The 21,993-nt window shown below is 43.0% G+C and overlaps 1 protein-coding gene across 1 annotated transcript in view; it reads left to right on the top strand.

The window, feature by feature from the left end:
• plxna4 (plexin A4) overlaps window positions 1–21,993 on the top strand; it is a 192,867-nt gene that overhangs the window by 111,896 nt on the left and 58,978 nt on the right. The window contains exon 4 of the mRNA XM_061081211.1: window positions 10,971–11,071. Coding sequence (XP_060937194.1) covers window positions 10,971–11,071 — 101 coding nt within the window. The remainder of the gene's footprint in view (window positions 1–10,970; window positions 11,072–21,993) is intronic.

Genomic DNA, 21,993 nt, shown 5'->3' with positions numbered 1-21,993 from the left:
CTGAGAGCAGGGTTGGTCGATACAGCTGCTCCCCTGCTGTCGGTAGCCTTGAAACTCTCCCGTCCAGACCCGGGGTCGAGCAGCAGAAAGACCACCTCCAGATCCGGCCCGGCTGGAGCGAGGGTGTTCTCCAGTTCATTCTGCTGGCCTCCTCACACCAAGGCATCTCCTCATGCATCTTGAGCGACCACTTTGGATCTCTAAATATATATGTGTTGTTGTTTCCAGCCAGTCGAACTATGACAGGCAGGTGTGTTTCTGTTTCTGAGGCCGAGTGGATCAATGTGCTGCACACAGCTCTACGATGAAATAATAATATGATTTTGCCCCGTTGAAATCGTAAAAAAATATATATAAAAATCAATATGAGGCCTCTAGTGTTGATATTTTGGCAGACCACCACAAATAAATCGATGATTGGTGTTTCGGTTTTGAAAATCCAGCAGGCCAGGGATGTCAGCGGAGGAGACTGACCTCAAATGTGGCCCAAGAGCGCCGTTGTGTTGTCAAAGCTAAAAAATGTGGCCATGTGTGTCTCAGACCAGCTCTGGATGTGATTGGATCTTAGACTCATCCTGAACTTAGAGCTGGCCACTTGTGATGATCGGATCCACCACGGTTGTTTGAACAGAGCCTGCGAGTCCGGTAAAGGGAGACGTTTGATTTCTCTGTGTTTTTCTTTGAATGCTGATGAATGGTCAGTGGATTGCTCAGTATTTTTCTATGTTCTGTGATCTAGGCAAGTAATTTCCCGCTCAAAATTTGGGGACAACACAGTCTGATTATATTAGATACAGCATTCTAGGGTTGCATTTGTGCACTGCTATCAATCTTATATAAATTACAGTGGCACGAGCACTTGCACACCGTGAGAGAGTCGTATAAATCCAGTTTCACGGATGGAGCATCATGCTGAGAGTCGCATTGTACCCGGCTTGTCTCCGCTGCATTATACACTCATTAGAGAAGGACGCTGACCAAACACAACAAACACACAAAATATCAACAATGAATTACACACAAAAAAACTAAATCTGTCATTGTAATTCTCCTCTGATACCTTTTCGCTCATTGTTTATTTAATTTCTCGGCTTTCCTTGCAGCCTCTTTTTACTTTCTTCCCTCTTTCTTGACTGTGTCGTCTTCATTTTGTTTTGTTTTTTCTTTCAGGATTATAGATTTTTTTGCCTCCTGCAGCCCGTATTCATTTCTAAGGGGATTTGTAAAGCGAATGAGGATTCAGCCTTTTGTGTCTCTTGCTGCTCTTTCCTCCCATCTCCCCTGCTCTCTATCTTCATTTCTGACCCGCTCTCACTAGCCATTGTCGTCTTTTACCCGGCACCATCCCCCAGTTATCCATTCCTTCATTTCTTGTTATCACCATTACTCACTAGCAGAGAAATCTGTCATCCCTACCCTCTCATTAATCCAGTGATTGCTGTCGTCTAATTGGATCCTTCTCTCTCCCTCTCCCCCATACTTGTACACACTCTGTCTCACACGTTCAAGTCATCTTATTAGTGGGTTAAATAGATGTTCGGGTGTAAAGAGGACACTCAGATTATAGAACGGGCCGTGATTATGGATGTAAGGGTTGCAGTTTGAGTGACAGAGACAGGTTAATTCATCTGGTAATATGAGCTTCTATACTGTGGTTCACTGCTGTATTACGATCCCGTTAACACATGGATCATCTGTCCAGCACAATGGAAACATCTGGGCGGAATGAATGAGGTGGTGTCGTCGTCGTCGGAGGTTATTCCAGAATCGCTTCTGTATGTAAATTAAAAGAACAAATCACACACGAGCCAACAGATGGTTTATTTTAATAAGTGTTGTAAACCAATTGGAGAGAAGAGCCCGGAACACTGTTTAAGGAATGGGAACCTAGCACACAGGTTACAGAGGCGGAAAATATGAATAACTAATGCTGCCATTGTAGTGCACAGGTTTTGATTGTCTAGCCAATGCAGTAAACAGGAACGTAAAAAATACAGAGAAGACCTTGACTCTTTCCTCCCCACGTCCAGATTTATACACGTATGAGAAGTGTTACCTCTGCAAAGCTCTCACTGACGCCTCTCTCTCACATTCCCCTTCACCCCGACTCCCATCTGACAAAACATAATTATATTATGTAGTATCAAAGCCAGCAACACCACAATGTACGATTGTTTTCATCCACAATCCCCGACACTGGCCCGTCTCTTACATATCTTGGCCACATGCATTCAGTGGTATTCTAGTGAAGGATGTATGGAGTTAAACCAATGAAGACATTTTAACCGTTTACTGTTTTAACTTCTTCATTAACATTCTGGTGAAAACTGTAAATTAATAATCCAAAACTATAAATTAAGCACTGCAGTGTACTTGCATTGCTATTAGATTGTACATGCACTATAAATATAGCTGTTTTTGACTTGTCAAATGTCGTTTTTTTTATTTTATCTTTCCGTATATATATTTCCAACTTGTCTACAATCAAATACATTTACACTCAAGTTTTGACCCACTTGACGATAGACAACAAGCTGTAATAATTTCACTTCAGGTTCTGCATTTAGACCAATAACAGTTGTCCCATCAACTTAAGATGTTTTATTTGGCATCGAGGCATCTACAGATGGGTGACGAAAACAAACTAACATCGAGTGACTTAGTAGGAGTTTGGGCTTTAGCAAGTGCAGCTTATCATATTATTCAAATGATTTTAATCCATTCAGTGCCCCCATCGTGCTCTATGGATGGGGGCATTGTCATCTGTTCCTCCATCTGCGTTTGCAATCCTCCATGTTTCACCTTCATGTCATTTTGTGGCCTTTCTTTGCTCTGAAACACAGAGCGGCTCGACTTTAAGTTTCTAAATGTGCAGTGAAAAGGGCATAAAAACAACTTCTGTGTTTCTGGCTGGACCCGATCATGAGAAAGTAATTGGACTGAATATGATTTTAATAGCAGAGTGCATTACTCGGCGGATGGCTTTGTTGAGACTTGTGTTCGAGGGGCACTTAATAGCTGTTAAAAGCGTTTTTGTTTTGTCTTAGTCATTCCATCCATCCTCCAATGTTCCACTGTCATGCTATTACCCTGCAGCAACCCAGGGAACCTATTAACTCACCCTGCCAGTAACACATCACTCAGTCAGTGGTTAGTTGTTATTAGATACGTCTCTGCTTGGTTTTCTTGGTAAAGTACTTTTTTGTACCCATATACCGGCTTTTACATCCAGCATATAAATTGTTGCTTGAAAGTGCTGCTACTGCCACACTCGGGGGTGCTAAATTATTTATATTCAGTGTAGCAAATGCAGATCTGTAAGTGTGAATTATTGAAAATGTGTACTATAGTGGGGTGAGATCGTTCAAAGTCAAATGCTCTTTTCTGTTGTGAACCCCCCGAGGGGATTCCGACAAGCCAATTTGTGGGAGTATCGCGTCTTCGCATCTCATCAAAGACGTTTAATATCGGCATCCTTTAATTTCTATCTGCGGGAAACTTTTTCACCGCATCCCCTTACAGTGTGGCTTCCTCACCCCTCCAGTGAGTTCTAAAGGTGTTTAGATGTGCATATTATGTTACGTCCCAGTTTAGCTGCAGGCGGCTGTGGTCTAACAAGGCAAACTGAAACAGAGCTGATGTGTTGCCGCTATATCTGCTGCCTGACACAATTCTGACAAATGTCAACCAAGTGGGGCAGACAAGGTTGGAGTGAACTCTTGGCTCACTCGAAATCCCTTTTTGAAGTTTTACCTTTGTTTCTCTCCTTTGTTCTCTCTCACTCACTCACTCTCTCTCTCTGTTTCTCATTATATTTCTCAATCGTCTCATCCTGCCTCTCTCCCTGTTGCAGACGGTTGTGAATCTGCTGTAACACTTTATGAAATGTGTCACTCGTGTGAGTCATTGTGTGCATCTTCTGTCAATATCTTTGCTTGTGGAAACAATCCAAACTGTCAGAGTAACACAGGCCTTTTTCTTATCCTTAATTCTTAAAACAAGATGATGAAAGTGGAATGTGTTTTCAGACATGACCTGCGGATAAAGTCTGGACAATTAGGTCTGGACCACAAATTTTCCTGATATCTTCGTCTGTGTCTTCAGCGTGTGTGGCTCTGCTCTTTCATCCTGAGATATTTGTTTTTTCTTTGTTTTTGTAATGGAAGCGTCATTAGCTCGGGCTCAACTTAGCGTGCTTCAGCTTTCGGCTGCTTGTTTGGTAAGCATAGCAAAACCAAAGATGACAGCTGGTTAAATAAAGCAGAGAATGTCCCATGCAAGAAATTCTAATGTGCAAACTGATTCAAGCTTGTTATCTGTGGGTCTCTCTGGAATAGAAAGACAAGTGGAAATGATTGATTGCATCCAAATTGTTTGTCATGTGCTGATAAACCTGACAGCAAATGTTTCCCACAGCGCAGTGGGCGGGGCTGTTGACGGTTGATTGTTATCACTGGTCACCGCCACATCCTTGTTCACACGCTGAATGACAGGTACACAGAGAGGGGCGTTGTTCTTCCGAGTTCTGCCTGCCTGCCAAAGATGGTAAAAACTTCATGGATTTTTTTGGGACGGTCTGCCAATGCGGCGGGACTTCTCACGCTGCTCCTGAAGGCCAGTCTGACTATGACAGACAGGTCCGTTATCTGTGTTAGACAGTGGAGCAAGGAGAGGCTGAGCAAATCAATGAGCTGTGCACAGCTCTCCAATGAAGCAGTGGCATGAGACATTACTTTAGAGATCTTTCATGTCATTATAAGATGTGTAAAAAGGTTTTCATGGTTGTGTTCATTAGGAAACTGTGGCCTGATGCCTGGGTAATTAATGGGAAACGCTGGAAAGGCTTTGACCTCTGAGAATGTCAAGTGAAAAACAATATTGCAGCTCTGCTAACAGAGTTTAATATAATATGTTGGCGGTTGACGGATTGAGTTGGCGTCAGCTGTGACGGAGCTGTGACGTGTCCCTTGCTTCATCTGACTCCAATGTCAATCTCTCCTCCATCCAGTCAGAGAGGAGAGGGGTGGGACGGACAAGATGCCCACCAGTAAATGAATGAAAGAATAAATAGCTTTAAATAGATATGTGGAGAGAGAGAAGAGGATAAGAGAGGCCAATATTTATGAGGTGAAGAGATAGATTGTTGTTTTACCATAAATAGGTTAAGATGTTGACTCAGACCTTCAGGCCTCTTCAGTTTAGCCCACAATTCTCTACTTATCCCTTCTTGGGTGCTGGTAGATGTTTGTGTTGGGTCATTATCCTGTTGGACGATCCATGACCTGCCACTGAATCAGACGTGTCTGACACTGGGCAGTAAGCTCTGCTGCAGAATGCCTTAATAATATTCTCATCTCAGTGTTCCCTGCACAGATTCAAGGCCCCCTCTGTCAGACACTGACAAGGAAACCCAAAACATAGCCGGGCCTTCTTTTGCTTTTTTTGAAAACTGAGCTGAAGTGTCTGACCAAAAAGCTATAATTTTGTCTGGTCTGTCCACTGGACGTTCGCCCACAAGGATCACGTCTTGTATTATAGTGAGTTTTTTGTGTTTCTCAAAAATGGAGGTCGTCATGGGTCTTTTTCTCACATTGAGAAAGTTACTTTAGGTGACTTGACACAGTTTTCCAGCTTGAAGCCACATCCAGAAATGTTTGCTATGGTCCCAGGCCTTAAACTTCAGCTCTTGTTGCAGACATGGCAAAATATGTTAACCACACCTACACATACTCCCGAGCAGCCTAACGAGAATGAGTTTTCGGTATTAAAACACTGCAGGTCTGACGGAGATATGGTTGATGATTGGTGGAGGTTGTCTTTGACAAAACATCCTGTTTTGCAGGTCAGGAGTTATTTGTGTGCATTGTTCTGTAGAGGAATAATAGTTTCACTTCATCAGACTCAAGGATTGGTGCCAATTTGCTCACAGTCATCTGTGAAACATGAGATGTCTGCTGTCGTAACATTGCTAATTTACAATATGTTATTAAAATGAGTAAGAAACACTGCGTTATATGCATTTAATCACATCATTTCGTATTAATGTCTGCTTCCCCATCGTTACTGATGATACACTGGCAGCATTGTGCTGAACTAATGAACAAACTCACACCAGGGAAGGAGAAAAAGACGAAGCTTGCCTCTGGGAAGAGGAGAAAAGATAAGAGAAGTTCAGTGTGGCCCACAGGCTGTAAAGCAGGATTGGACTATCACTTTAATTTCCCTCTCTCTCTTTCTGTTCATTTGGAGCGGTGAAGTTTGGCTGCAAGTTGAATCCCTGTTTAATTACAAGTGGAGGGGGCAGGGAAAGAGTAGGATAAAGAGAGGAATAGATATGAGGCGGAAGAATTAGTTGATAATAAAAGTCTCTGCAGATTTAATAAATGATCACTTTCCCTCTGCAGGTTGACTCAAGGGCCTCTGGCGTGATGTAAGGAGGAGGGGAGATGGAGAGAAAGGAAGGAGAGGAGAGGAGAGAAAAACAGAGTCATGCCTCATCAATTCTATCGATGAACATCTTGAAAGTCTGAATACGCTCCTCCCTCTCTCCATTCGACGTCCATGTCCTACAGATACAATAGATTCACTCTCAGACTTTCTGCATATATAGAGACCCTATATATAATTTGATGCCATTGTGCCATCACAGTAAATGATCAAGTGCGTGTACGTCTCTCTCTCTCTCTCTCTCCACACATTAAGGCATCAAGTACTCCTGTGATCTCTGGCTCTTTTAAAAGCGTGATTATATTCAGCAAGCTTCCATCTCTCCTTATTGTGAAAAGAGGGAGAGTGCAGGGTTTAATGGCTGTCATTTGCTCACCTGAAACTGGAGGGAATTAGAAATGCCATGCACCCCCGTCCTTTGTGTTTATCCCTGCTGATATGATAGCACAGCTATAGTGAAGAGACAGTGAGGCGTAATGGTTGCCTCTCTGGCAAAGCCCACGAATAAGATAGCATGAAATGAATGCGATATCGAGATGAGAGAGACAACGGGTGCAATGGGTCGTTTAGCCACCAAATCCCTATTTCTTTTTTTATATATATAAGAGGGGACAAAAGTGTTGAGAGAGAGAGTGAGAGATAGTTCTGGAGAGTGAGTGGAGGCTCTGGAGATGATGAATGTATGATCTTATACACCTCAAAGCTTTTGAGTGACGGGGAAAGACAGACGGACAGAGACAGAGAGAGAACGAATGATATCAGGATGCACGCTCTGGAACAGAGGACTCACATTGGCGCCCATCAGTTCTGCCGGGCTCTGAACGTGCTGTGTGTGTTTGTGTCTTTGTGTGTGTGCGCTTTTATCTGTTGAGAAAAACCATTTCCCAAGATGCCGGCGTCTGAGGCCTCGATAGGCATCAGGGGGCCCAGTCCATTCTACAAAGTCTAGATCAGTGTGTGCGTGTGTGTGTTTGTATACAGTATGTGTGCACATGTGGGTGGTGTGTGTCCCAGCGTATCTGCCACCATTGGAGTGTTAAATTATAAAGCGTTCAGATAGGGTGGCATTGTTTGCTACAGTTCTGTCTGGGTGCTTGGCTTTTATGGAAGATCACAAGGTGACAAAACCTCTCGATGTGGTGACATGGTTACGTAGATTACATACACACACACACACGTACGTGCACACGGGGACATTGTGGTTTCATATTCTCTCATGATAAGGCTTTGGCAGCGGAAATCCCTCCATAAACTAAAACCCCAGCCCCTTTCTTCACTGACTAATGGGTTGTGTAGCTGGGAGTGGGCCGAGGCAGTGCTGGATCTTAGAAGGAGAAGCAGGGTTTGGCAAAAAGAGTGACAGGGAGGGAGGGAATCCATCATGTGAAATGCAATGAGGATCAGTGTTGAGTTTGATGGTGTGCTCACACATTCGCACCACTATCTCTGCGATTCCATCTCAAACTCATTCCCTTTATCTGCCTAATGCAAATACACTTGTACGCGTTGGGGAGGGCAGAACATACCAGCTGATTTCCTCCTCCAAAGCACGCACACACGCTTAACACACACAGATGCACTTGCATTGTTTCTATTCTGTAATAGTATGCAGGGTTCCTCTTGACTTTGGCAAGCAGATACACCCCCTCTGAATTCATTCACAGTGTGTGTGAATGTGTGCGTGCACTGTCACACGAGAGCCCGAGTGTGCTATTTATAGAACTGGGAGCGATACACAGAAGAGACATAAATGTAGAGAGCACGGGAGAGAGAATGATGCACTCGTGTGTTTTTCAGAGTATCTCCATTGTGACTTCAGAGACAATCGGTGCCTCTTTGTGGTTCTCGTGCTTCAACTTGCACACGTGTTGAAATATGACTTCCACGGCGAGCGTGTGCAAAATTTTTAACACTGACTCTGTGTGTTTTTATTTGACAGAGGGGGAGAGAGAGAGAGAGAGAGAGAGAGAGAGAGGGGGGGGCTGTTAGGCAGAGATGTGCTGTGTGATAGTCTGTGTGTCCAACAGAGAGAAGTGCCGTCAGTGCCAGGCTGTGCTTTAGAGATACCACTGCGCAAAGGCATTTCTGATCTCTCATTACATTCAGTCATGCCCTACATTGGATGGTTTAATTACGGCCCTTTTCATACCCTGAAATACAGAGTGTAGTCAGTAAAAAGTGCTGTGAAGAGATGCATAATCACATATAATATGAGACTAGTATGCAAAAGAATTTGATCCTCAGAACTTATTGGAGGTCTGAATTTAAATCGGAGCTTATTATCACTGCTGTAGTGCCTTTGAGCAAGGCACTTAAACCATCCATCCCTCCATTCTGTCCTCTGATGCCAGGTTCTTTATGTATTCTACTCAAAGAATGGCAATGCTAATACCAGAGAGGGCGTTGCTTTGCTCCACAACTGCCTCAGTTTTTTATGACATGGATTCCTCAAGATGTTATTTTGCACATTCTTGCTGTAAATCAGGATTGAGGTCTGAGGAGTGAGGAGGCCATTGATGGACAGTTTTAGATGACTGATCTTTTGTGATATGTTTCATCATCTTGCTGGAATGAGCCATTTAAAGATGGTAAATTGGGGCCATAGATGGATGCACACGATCAGTAACTACACTCAGTTAAGCTCTGGCATTCGAACCTTGATTCATTTGTGTTATTTGGCCCAAAATGTGCCAAGAAAACATTCCCCACATCGTTACACCAGCAGACTGGACTGTTGACACAAGGCAGTCTGGGTCCGTTAATTCATGCTGTTGATGTTAAAGTCTGACCCCCACCATCTGCAAGCCTCCGAATTACAGATTCATGGCCCTGCTAGGTTTTACGGTCTTCAGTTGTCCAGCTTTGGTTTTTGTCCACTGCAGCCTCCGATTTCTCTTCAGGCCGACTTCTTTTTTTGTCACCCATCCACCTCAAGGTTAGACACGCACCTTAGATGCTTGTCTGCTCACTGCAGTTGTAAAGAAACAGTTGTCTGAGCCTCCTTATCTTTTATGTGACCTCCAAACAGTCTGACCATACATTCATGAGCACTTCCTGTCCGCAGAGCTGCAGCTCACTGGATCCTAGAAGTTCACAAAGACGAAAGTCAGTGACTAAAGTAAAATGCTATTGTGTATAATTCGACACAATTGAAGCGGTTTGCAGCAGAAAGCAATTATCACCTTTCTTGTTCCTGATGAACCTTCATCAGAGTAAAGTTCTATAATGCTCAGTATATTTACTGTTTCTATTGCAGAAGGCAGGTTTTTATTGTATCTTAGATGGATATTAAAACTTTTAAAGAGTGAATTTCTAGTTATTGTTCAGACACTCACACACAAACACAGATCTTTACCCTCATCATAACCCAATATTGGTTCCACACTGACGATGTCGTCTCTCTTTCCAACCTGTCGTCGGTGAGCAGCCTGAGTGACAGCGGTCATCCACCAATGACGGCACATTAATCAGAAGTGCCCGCAACACCTATCATTGCACCCTGTCGTTGCCATGGTGACCGGAGGAGGAGACGATTGCGATCCACCTCAGCTTTGTTCCTCGCGCGCAGTCACTTAAGGCCCATGCCAATCAGTGCCAGTCAATGCCAGTTTGAATTGGCAGGGCCATACATCATAATAGATGGACTGCTGTCCCAGGTGACCCCCGTGTCTCATACCGAGCCAGTGGAGGAAGATCGAAACTGTCAAAGTGACATTTTTATGAAAATCTGGCCTGATACTAAACTCTACCCCATTCCACATTTGGCTTGCTAGTTGGGTTTGTTGTTTGTTGTATGTTTCTGTAGTTAATGTGTATTTGGCTGAAAATAGAAAATAGAGATGGCATGATAGTGAGAATGAGACACTAGTATACTTCAGCAACAGGTAGCAGTCATATCATTTTCCTATGGTTATTTGTATATTATACAAAATGTAGTAAAATTAAAAGTCACCCATCACAGCCTTTTTGATTTTTAACAGAGATGATTTACAGTATTTGTTCTTTCCCACATAGTTTCTGCATGCTACAAGTGAAAAGCCTGTGCTTCTTCTTCAATGAATAAATCCATTCTATATTCTATAGACACACAAAATATGGGCCATTGTCCGACAACTCCTGCAGCCAGCACACTTTCCTTTCCACTCTGTTTCTGAGGTCGTGAATCACCTGTTAAGTGCTGTGGTTGAACACGTAGTAGAAATTAATGTGACTGCTCTAACCTGAGCAGGGCTTTGTAAGCTTTGAAATATTCCAATACCATTTTATTAAACCTGTAATCCAATTATTTATTATCATCGATATATTTTTCGCTCTCTGAGCACCACTTACACTTTTGAAACACGTTGATTCTCCTGGAACAAACTTAAACATTGGATTTCTTTCAACATAACACAACTCTGGTATCCCACATTCTGTGTATTGTGGGAATGTGTGCTAATCTTCAGCATGCTGAAATTGAAAAAGTAAAAGGTTGAAATGTTTCCTCCAAAGTTTTTTAATCACTGCTGTGTGTCTCTCTGCAGCTGGCGAGGGTGCCGGTGGAGGCCTGCAGTCAATACTCAACCTGCGGTGAATGTCTTGGATCTGGAGACCCCCACTGTGGCTGGTGTGTCCTGCACAACATGTAAGTACCACTTGACATACGCATACAAATAATCACAATTATACAAATCGTAATCTTAACACAAATATTGAATTTCCCCGCTTGGTTCACTGAAGCTCCAACATACTAACTAGACAGTTTGGGGGTCGCTGTGTTTCGGTTGTTACTCTCCCCTAACTCCATGACGCCTGGACCACTGCCCAGCTCTCCCTCCCTTGCAGCCTTTGAGCATTCAGGGGACTCTCCTAACCAACTCAGGCCGAGTCTCGGATTGCTTTCCTGGGGCTAGGCCTCGTGCCAGCACCCCCCTAAGATCCATTACCAAACCTAACCACTGGCATTGTTTACTAGCTGTGTAACCAGAGCCTGGTGAGAGCACAGACGCTGTGGGCGACTGCCAGGCTCTAATGGGCACCTCTCCAAACTTTAGCCCTGACACAAGGAGAGTGATAGCTTCTGTTATTAAAGGAAACTGCGGAATGAGACCTCAGAGATTAGCTCATTAAGAACAAATGACTTACTCTCACCTTGCTTACCTGTCCTATTCTGAATTATTATTCTTGCTTCACCTATAAGCTTTTCTGTCTGTGTGTATGCCTGTCCGTCTATCCGTCAGTCTATCATTACCTCCATGATACACACTCTCTTTCTCACACACACACAATCACACCCCCCAACTGCTGTCAAACCCTTGTCCCTCAAGATTGGGGAGCGAGATAGAGCTCCACTGTAAATTGAAAATTGCTTTCTTGTTTTGATGCTAGCCCTTGGGTTGGTTGTGTGCGAGTGTGCACGAGTGTGCATGTGTGTGTGTGTGGGGGGGGGGGTGCTTTTGTGCGTGCGTGAGTGTGTTTGTGTGTAGAGACTCAGACTGAGTACATTTAGCACCTTCATCCCTGCTGGCAGTGAGAGGACATAGCAAGGGCAGAGGAGCAGTTTGAGAGTGAGAGGAACATACACAGTGAAACCAGGAGAGGAAACGGTGGAACATATAGATGTAGAAAATGAGAGATAAACGTCAAGAATACCTATGAATAATTGTAAATACAAGCTTCTAGGAGACAAGATCTGTGAAAAGCCCAACAGGTACCTACAAAGGATCTGAGTGGGGAAAGAAAGCTGATTGTGAAAGAGTGAAAGATGGAGAAACAGAGGTTGAATGAATGTGTTAAAGGTCTCCAGGGTAGAAAGTGCATTAGCAGAAAGAGGACACACTCAGATGGGTAATGGGTCTCAAGCCAGCAGTTTGAGTCTCATGCACATACACAAACATGCATGAACGCATAGTTTGTGAGTTCAGAAGTTTTATTTTTATTACATTTTCTTGAATATCACTCACCCACAAAGCATATGGTGCACTTTAGATAAGCATTCAATCATTTGGTTTAAAAAAAATGATATGTCAAGAGATAAAGTAGAGGAATCAATCCCAAAAATAAGAAATGTGGGACACAAGTGAGTAGCCTGTGCAGATGTTTGGCCCCTGGAATGTGCTCCTAATTCAAAGCGAAAGCATTCGTGTGTGACTGTATGTGAATATGGTGTGTGTCTTTCTGTCTCTCTTACTGTGTGTGTGTGTGCGTGTGTGCATGTCTGTGTGAGTGCGTGTGTACAAACCCATTAACACCCTGGACATCCTCCCAGTCACAGTAAATGGGTGACCACAGATTGGCCTGTCACACTTAGCCTGATAGAATCAGCTCACCTCAGCTCACCGTCTCTCTGCACAAATACACACAATGGCAGGCACACACACACACACACACACACACACACACACACACACACACACACCCCTCTCTTGCTGTAGAATTAGTGTCAAGTCACCGAAATGAGAAACAAGTCCAGAGAGAGAAAATAGCCGAAATGCCATTTTAGTTGCATTAGGTGTCTATAGGTGTTTGACCATCACAAGGGCAGACAAGGAGATTACAGGTGGTGTGTGTATACACGTGTGTGCGCGTGTGTGTACCGTGCTATGCTTGTGTGTGTGTGTGTGTGGGTGTGGGTGTGCGTGCGTGTGTGTGTGTGTTTGAAGGACAGAGAGGTTGTGTGCTCTCACGTCAGTTGGACAGTTTTCCCTCTCCTTCACCCCTCTGGCACTCAGACACACTCAAAATGCACAACCCAGTGTAGCTGATCGACCACAGGTTTACCTTTCCCAGAGTCCCCCCCCACCCCTCCTCGCTGCTCTCCAACCCCCAGCTTGTGAATCCTTAACAGGGTCTCGGTGTAACCGAACCCCCCCCCTCAGAGTGCCTCCTCCACCACAAGGCAGCCAGGGCTTTATACCCTCTCTATAATCACCTCTGTTTGCCTGCTATTTCTCATTCTGTTCACAACCTGACATTTTTGTTTTGTTAGCTTCTTGTTAAGTTTTTATTTTGGACCCAAATGTAGCCTTGCTCTAGGAAATAAAATAGACCCCAGCATTCTTACCACATACCTTATATTTGTCTACCAACTAAAATATTGCATTGTTTTGTTAATTACTAATATCCCATATTAGGCTAATATATCAGTTGCTAAAAGCTTATTAATTTATATTTTGCTAATGATTTTTTTGTCCTATTAATTTCCTCTCTCTTAGAAATGTGTTTAAACATTGATGGACAGATGAAATTCAGTGTGGCAGGCTTGAAACTGTAGCTAGTGCAGTCTACTAAATTAATGCTATTATGAGTGAGGACACATTCATGCAACTACATGTTGTCCCACCCAGCTACAGTATATATTTCACTCACAATCATATATATGCTCTGTAAAAATGCCATTAGTTTCCCACAGGTCAGTTTTGTCCAGTCTCCAGGGGGTGATTATAAAATAATAAGCACATAAAAACACACATTGAGATGACAGGGCCTTGGATGTTGTGTTTTAACAATGTAATAAAATGAAGGCAGGGGTCATGTTAGGCTAGTAATGGTGCCTGACTGTTAACAAGCCTGAATCCTAGTCGGATAGAAAATATTGCTGCAGGACTTGAAAGCATCCTAATAGAAAAAATGACCAATTTCTGTGAAAATGCAACAGAAACAGATTCAGTCACTAGTTTTCAATTTTCAGACTGTCTTTTTTAGATGTGTCTTTTCATGGCGTTCTCTAGAATCAACAAAGCGTAAGTGTCCATCACTCCGGATACTCGTCACCTTCCAACTCCCTGAAGAGAAATATGCAACAGGTATCACTGCGTACAATTTAAATATGCTGAAGGATAAAGGAAGTCGAAGAAAGAAAAAGTGCTGTCTCGTAAGAAGATAGTGTGACCGTGAATTAACAATGCATCAAGTCTGTCCTTGGTGAGTAGGTCTGACACACACACACACACACACACACACACACACACACACACACACACACAGGCGCCTGACCCGGAGCCCTGCTAGTCAGGCATCTCAGCTATAACAAATACAACATGTCTTAATGCAAGCTGAGCTATTTGATATTCAGAGGGTAGAAATATTCATCCTCTGTCCTTCAGTCCCCCTCTCGTCTCTTCTCCAGCATCTTGGAAGAATAACATTTTTTTATTCTATCACTCCAAGAAGTGACAGGAATAAAATAGAAAGATTGGCGCCTGGAAAACATAATTCTACAATCAGTGTTTTTGGTGCACCAAGTTAAAACTAGTGCAATCTGACATGATGGTCCATAAATCCTTCATAAAATGTAAAATTCTCAGTTTTTGTTGAAGCCACGTTAAAGTAATTTGTGTGGCTGTTGTGTTTCCCATTATTTAGCTTACTTTCAATGACATGATTTGAATACACAAAATAATAGGAACACCTGACAGCATAGTGCAGCATCACGGACAACATTCTCTGAAATGATCACTCAATTAATCAACACTTATTTAACACAGTTTCCCAAAATGTATAAATGTTCTTTTTATCATTTACTACATGTGCAGGACATCGAACACTGATTTTAAAGACATCAGATAAACATAAAGTGGGAGTTATTGAATAGCAGCAAACATCAGGGACTTGTACATCTTCTAATACTTCAGTATCCACACGTACACAGTAAATTTGAAGCTTTTGTCTTTTTTTCAAGCAGTAATACTTGATATCCTCTCACGTTAGCCTCCAGTTCTCCGATAGGCTGTGGGGGCTCCTACTCAGTCACATCTTAAGATTGATTAACCTGACATTATCGTATGCAGCCAAAGGGAGGAACAATGAATGAGCATCCATAAGTGAATGAATTTGATGCTGTCAGCCCACAGGGTCAGTGTCTAGCTCTGCAGAGGAAAAGCCACAACAGATGCATGTATATTTATAAATATATGTGATAATTGATGATAGTTCTTTTGGGCTCGCATTGCAGCGTTATGCGGTGAAATGTTGTTTCCTGGCCTGGCCACGGTGAAAGATATTTCTACTAAGGATGAAAACAGACAACAAAACTCAAGGAGGTCTAATCATTTAGAATTCACACACACACTCTCCCACCCACGATTACTTTGTGCTGAAGGAGCGGTGTTGAAGGGGAAGGATAGAACGCTGCTGTTCTTCAAAGTCTTCCTCCAGATAGTTTGTTGTTCCCAATCAACCTTGAAATCACCTCACTGGTCTGAGAGCAAACAGACGTGCAATCAAGCTCTCTCCCTCTGTCTCTCTCTTTCACACACTCTCTCCATCACCACAACCCCTGTCTTAGTTGTATTATATAAATGTATACCCTTCTTTCTACCTTCTTTTATCAGCATTGCCTTTATTTACTCTATAGATCGGTTAGAGGAGCTGTTAGAGAGAACACCAGGGGAAGAGGAGAAAGACAATCAATAGTACAGAGGGAGGAAATCAACAGGGAGGATGCTGCATTAGTTGTGTGTGTGTGTGTGTGTGTGTGTGTGTGTGTGTGTGTGTGTGTGTGTGTGTGTGTGTGTGTGTGTGTGTGTGTGTGTGTGTGTGTGTGTGTGTGTGTGTGTGTGTGTGTGTGTGTGTGTGTGTGTGTGTGTGTGTGTGTGTGTGTGTGTGTGTGTGTGTGTGTGTCTAATAGCAGCCATTGTCCTTGACAAACACCGCCTATTTATTTATAAAGGCAAACGTCTTCAATAATCAGCCACAAGCTTGACTTTGAACGTCTATGTGTTGGCTGTATATAGATAAACGCTTCTATTTTTCATATTAAGTACATATTCTGTCTCCCCGCACTCCGCTGCCTCTGTTCAAGCAAACCTGAAGCCTCACCTGTCATCCCAACTGTCTCGGCCTATCAAAGTCAGGACTCGAGCTCTCTTCTGCCGAGATGCACGACTTATGCTAATGTCTGTCGAGCGTGGCGGGTGAAACTTTCCGCTCATATCAGCCCGTCCTTTTCATCGCTCCCCTTCTTTCCACTCTTTTACCGCTGACATTGGATGTCATACTCTATCAATCAGAGCCTCAAGAACTCCAACAGAAGATTACCTCAAGGAGACGATCTGTCGAGATGTGTACAATAGCAACCTTAAATACATATATAGGCGAACTGTCATATGCATATTTAATATTTTCTCTCGATATTGGAGAAAAAATACTTTCTTGGTATTGTGCAAATTTACAATGATGAGTTTTGGCCATATCATACCACATAACCAAATGTTTACAATGCCGATGTTAGGTGTTTTTTTGGCAGCGCAGCATTACCAAACAATACACAAAAAGTCTGATATGGAAAATTATGTGTTTTTTTACTTTAAAAACCACAACTAAGCTGAAACATTTCTTCCAAGTTGGAAATTTAAATGCAGGTTGTACATGTGAAGATATTATCGTAAAACTAATATAACATCAAGTTCTATATAACTATTTAAATTAAAAACTCTTTGGACATATACATATTTTTTTCTTTTTACGCTATTCAACTCTTCAAAAGAGTTTATATTTAACCTGTAGAGCAGAATGCACAGATTCACACATGTTCAGTACAACAAAATTTTAGGGGAGATATAGAAATATACTAAAATATGATTTTTCACTGGCAGATTAACGCCAAACAAAAACTTGCAGAGTTTCCAGACAGGTCTATCCCGAAAGCTGTTTAATAATCATATATCTTCTATTTTATAGAATTCGTTGACAGTCTATAGTCTGACATTGCATATTCATTTTTCTCTGTGGTTTCCATCAACACTTCAGTCCCCAAGACTCTACTCCAATGAGCCAGCGTGTCAGAAACGTTCCAGCCACGTTATGGATACGTTACCTCCCGTAATACTGTCAGCTGTCAGTTTCCTAAGCGGTTAACTATGGTGTCACTGCGCCCGTCACGTGTGACAGCCAGACAGATTGGAAACCATTGGAGAAGTAGCTTCGTCAAATTGAATGTCATCTTATTTGGCACGGGTGTTGAGAATATCTCTCCTAACCCGGTGATATCGGTGTCAATTTGGAACAAGTGGTGCTAATGTTGCTATATCTTCACATTAATAATTAGTTTGACATATCTCAATCTCTGCTTTTGGCTGCGATACTGGCTGGAAATATTCCCAGAGTGCTGAAATCATCTTCCCTTCTTCTCCTTTTCAGTTTCTCTTTCTCTCTTCACGTCCTCCTTCTCTCTTCGCTATCATTCAAACCACACTCCATATGCAGCAGATCTATTCTACTTCTGTGTGAGTGTGCATGTCCGTGCTTCCATCAATCCACACGGGGTCTGTATTTATTTAACATCAGTTTCATATCATACCTTTTTACTTGCACTTGCATGTGCACATGTGATCTGTGTGCGTGTCCGATCCAAGTAGAGTTTGTGCTCAGAGGCGTGTTTTTCCCATAAAGAGCATCACTCTCTCCCACTCCTCCTCAGTCCTCTCCTCTCTTACTCCAAACTCTCATAAACATCGATCCCTCGTCCCTGAAGTGGAATGGGGGGACAGTAAACTCGTCTGTGCCTCTGACCACGGGCAAAACCCTTTTCCTAGTTCATTAGAGAAGGTCTGTCTATGCAATCAATAGTAAACCTCCAGAGATAAACTGTGATATACAGGGGAGTCCTTATGAATCAGTGGACCAAGACAACCGCCCACCTCAACCTGTTATGGGTTTGACTCTGATTGCTCCGACAATCACATCCACTGATGCACATTTTCCTTTTCTAGAATCACACAATCACTCCTTGATAAATAGTTTGTCAAACTGTATACAAGCTTAGGATGGTTCAGGAAGTCCTAAATAAACACAAATAAAATGGCTGATAACACTTGCAAGTAATGTCGCGAAGCTTCCTGTCCTCTAAAGCCTTTGTATTCCCAGGACATCCTGGGCTCCGTCAAATGAATAACCTTTAGAAGGGAAAAGCTAATTGGCAAATCCACTGAACGTTTTTTTTCTTTCTCTCACTCTCATATTCATTCTGCACCGTCCGCCACTACCTGTCGCTGTGTTCACAGTCATCCGTTACCTCAGTGCGCTCATTACTGTGGTATGCCACACTAATTCTAATTACACTGCAGCGCCACAATTAGCATGCTACCAAGGACGCATTCTCGGTTGCGGCAACCGCTGGCCTCCCCCTGGAGACGGCCGCAAGTGCTCTGAAACATATTGTTGGCAGGGAAAGGCACCGATTATACCAGAATAGTTCCTCCATCGCCAGTAAAAGTTATTTAGTTTGAAAACACAAGATACAACAGAAATACACTATGGACTCATTAACTTTATGATATAGACAAACAGAAACATTTATTAACTTTCCCACAAGTACAGGGACGAAACTAAAACAGTAAACAATCCCAAAAAATCACAAATATTACAGTAAAACGCTGCATTTTATATAATTTTAAACAAAAAGTTAGTGATGTGGATGAGGCCAATAACCTTTCTTTCTAAAAGATTACAGACCTATTATATTTTAAAGCTCCTGCATCACAACTTAAGCTTCTTAAAGAATTAGTTGCAACCATAATAATGCTCTGCGCGGCCCCATATTCCCAAGTGTAGGAGCAGGTTTTGGTTTTAAGCAGAGCTACAAAAAGTCTTGGTCAACTCAAAGTTAGATTTATTCAAAGTTGTTTCTTTGATCTGGAGATCCATGGCACTGGCTCTGATGTCTGTGCCCAGGGGAGGAAGTGGCCTTCCCCCTGAGTATGGGTGACTGGTTTCAACCACCGCCACCCCCCCACCTCCCCTTCACCTTTCACTGGATGCTAAGGGAAGTTGAGAGAAGGGAACAAGGCCAAGAAGTGACAGGGGCATCAGGATGGAACGGAGTGCTGCACCTCCCAGTTCCCTCTCAACTGTCACCATCACATACACTCACACACGCACCAACCTACCACCAGGTGCACGCTACCTTTAAAGTCAGGACCATTGCTCACTGTCACCTATTGTCACCTCACCACACACAGGGAAACGCTGGGAAATGGAGATGCACACACAGGCACATTCTCACAGCGGGGGGAAGGTGTCTCGCTTTTATCCACCAGAGCAGGAACCAGACACAGGGACTGACGTGAGACAGAGGTGTGCTGACAGTCAAAGGAAGTGCAGCTACACGCTGATGAAAGGAGTGACATGGACAAGAGAGAAAGAGAGCAGGGCTGAGAGATCCCCCAGTGAAGAGGAACCGTGATGGAGAACAATCTGCCGGCCTGTCTCTCTCTCTCTCTCTCTCTCGTTCTGTCTGTCTGTTCATATCTCCCTCAGCCAATCAACTTCAACCTTTGCAGGGGGTGTATCGCCGAGGACCCATGCAAGTGCAGCATGTGGGAAGTTCTTTTTGGACGAGTGGTTCAAGAGAAAATCCACAGAGATGCCCTCATTTATTTTAACGTGTCAAGTGCACTTGCTGTTACCGTGGTAACTATGTGTTCTCTTTAATTGAGACACACCCCCAAAGGTCACGCTCCAGCTTGACAGGAACTGGTCGAGTAAATTAAACTCTGGGAATCAGGCACTAGGGGTGTGTGGTATCAGGTTTATATAAAAACACACCTTCACATCTGATTTGTGTGTGTGTGACAGAGAGATGGAGGAAGTTGGTACCAAGTTTTCGGCCCCAAAACTCACGTCAGAGAGTAACAGTTGCTGCTTGTGTCCGTTACAGAGGGGAATATAGAATTTATGGAGGTTTTGGAAATAATAAACTAACAGCCTTCAATTTTATCCAAATTTTGATAGAGCATTTATTGATAAAATCATGCCTCTCCCTTTTTTCTATATACATGTTTTAAGAGATTGTTTTTAGCTCAGATTGCTTTATACCTATGCAAACTCTCAGCAGCAGTGTAACTGTGTAATTTTCCGCTCAGCTGGTGTTCTTGCTTTGGAAGTACCTAAAGGGGATGGCTCAGAGATTTCTAGACCTGGGGGCATTTACTTTGAAGTTTCTATGTCTTTTGGTTTGGGCTTATAAGAGAGACACTGCTGTGTGTGTGCCTGTGTGTGTGTGCGTGCGTGCGTGCGTGCGTGCGTGCGGGTGTGTTTGTCCACAACGGGAGAAGCTGGGTCATGGCCAGTGGGCCAGGTAATGACTCTCCCACCGGTTCCTCCATGTGGATTTCTGCTCTCTGGACCACCTCTCTTAATGATAGTACATGGTGGCACACTGTGTGTCTGTGTGTGTGTGCGGCTACATGTGCTAGTGAGAGATGAAGCCCGGCTGAATGTAGATTTGTGTCATTTGACTGAATCTGACATGGCTGCTGCTCTACAGTCACTTATACAGCCTCAGGCTATTAGTATGTATAGGATTCCATACAGTGTCTGATGATGCATGGCTGGTATGATAATTGGGTTTCAGTTGGACTACGGAGTGCCTATTTGTTGTGTATTGATTCACTGCAAACAGCATTATAAACAGCCAGAAACCGAACAGAATAACACGACAAACACTCAAAAAGTTTTCATTTGACACTGCTTGAGAATTTACTACAATCAGTATTATTGTATTGTATATTAAAGATAAACTGATGCTTGTTTATACTTGATGTGTGTGTGTGTGTGTGTGTGTGTATGTCCTCACTCTTGCTAGTTTTGCTCCAGTGACATAAGCATGGGATTGAGCTGCAGATGCCAGGACCTGGGCTTTGTGAGAATTTAATAGCTTTCATTTCCCAGCCTGCTTGACCTTCCCCGTGCCTCACATTAGATATGCATTACACCTGAAGTCTCACATGGCCAGATACACCTGCACCCTCCCTTTAGTATATTCTCTCTATGCTCCCCTGAGCCCCTGCAACCTGTGCCCCATTGATACTCCAATACTCTCAGGCACAAGGGATTAAGAGTGAAATTATATTTCGTTCCAATCCAGTGAAAATACCTAAGAACACTCTGTGATACTGACTTTGGTTATTGTTGTATTATTGTGTTGCTATGACAGTATACACTGCACTGGATAGTGAAAGTAGTTTCTCTGTTTAGGTTTTAGTATTATTCTGTTTGACCATTTACAGGATACATGTTATTATACAGGCTTTGAATCCAAACTTTATGAATCAATAAGTTATAAGTGTTTATCAGTGTATTTAAACTTAGGTGACTTTTGAAGATAAACATATGAGGTCTATGTTACGGTGCCTGCTGTGAATTAGACTGATTTCATTTGTGGTCTTTGTGCACAGAGAATAACTGGATCATCTTGTTTCCTAAACATTATATTGAAAAGATCTACATCTACATGATAAATAGAATAAAACATATCTTCATGATCATCTAGCTTTAAATGGCCATGAAAGCCTCATCAGCTACAATTGCGGAGGCTGAAACTCCGCCTCTGCCCTCTCCTCTCTCCTCAGTCTCTCTCTAATTGTATCACCTTATCAACGGCTGGGAGAAACAAGAGCGCAGATTAGTTTCCGTTCAGGGCCAATCTAATCCTTTCAGCTCGCTCTCTCATCATGTGTCATTGTCAGTCCGTCAAACAGCTCGGCGCCGTGTTTACTAAGCAAATGAAGGGACGTCGGACATCTGACTCCCCACGGGAAAGATTGGCTTTTTATGATGATTTCAAAT

Source organism: Limanda limanda, chromosome 1 (genome assembly GCF_963576545.1).
Source record: "Limanda limanda chromosome 1, fLimLim1.1, whole genome shotgun sequence".
NCBI classification, from domain to species: Eukaryota; Metazoa; Chordata; class Actinopteri; order Pleuronectiformes; family Pleuronectidae; genus Limanda; species Limanda limanda.
The sequence above is the reverse complement of the archived record's forward strand: the minus strand, read 5'-3'. Positions and strand labels throughout refer to the sequence as shown.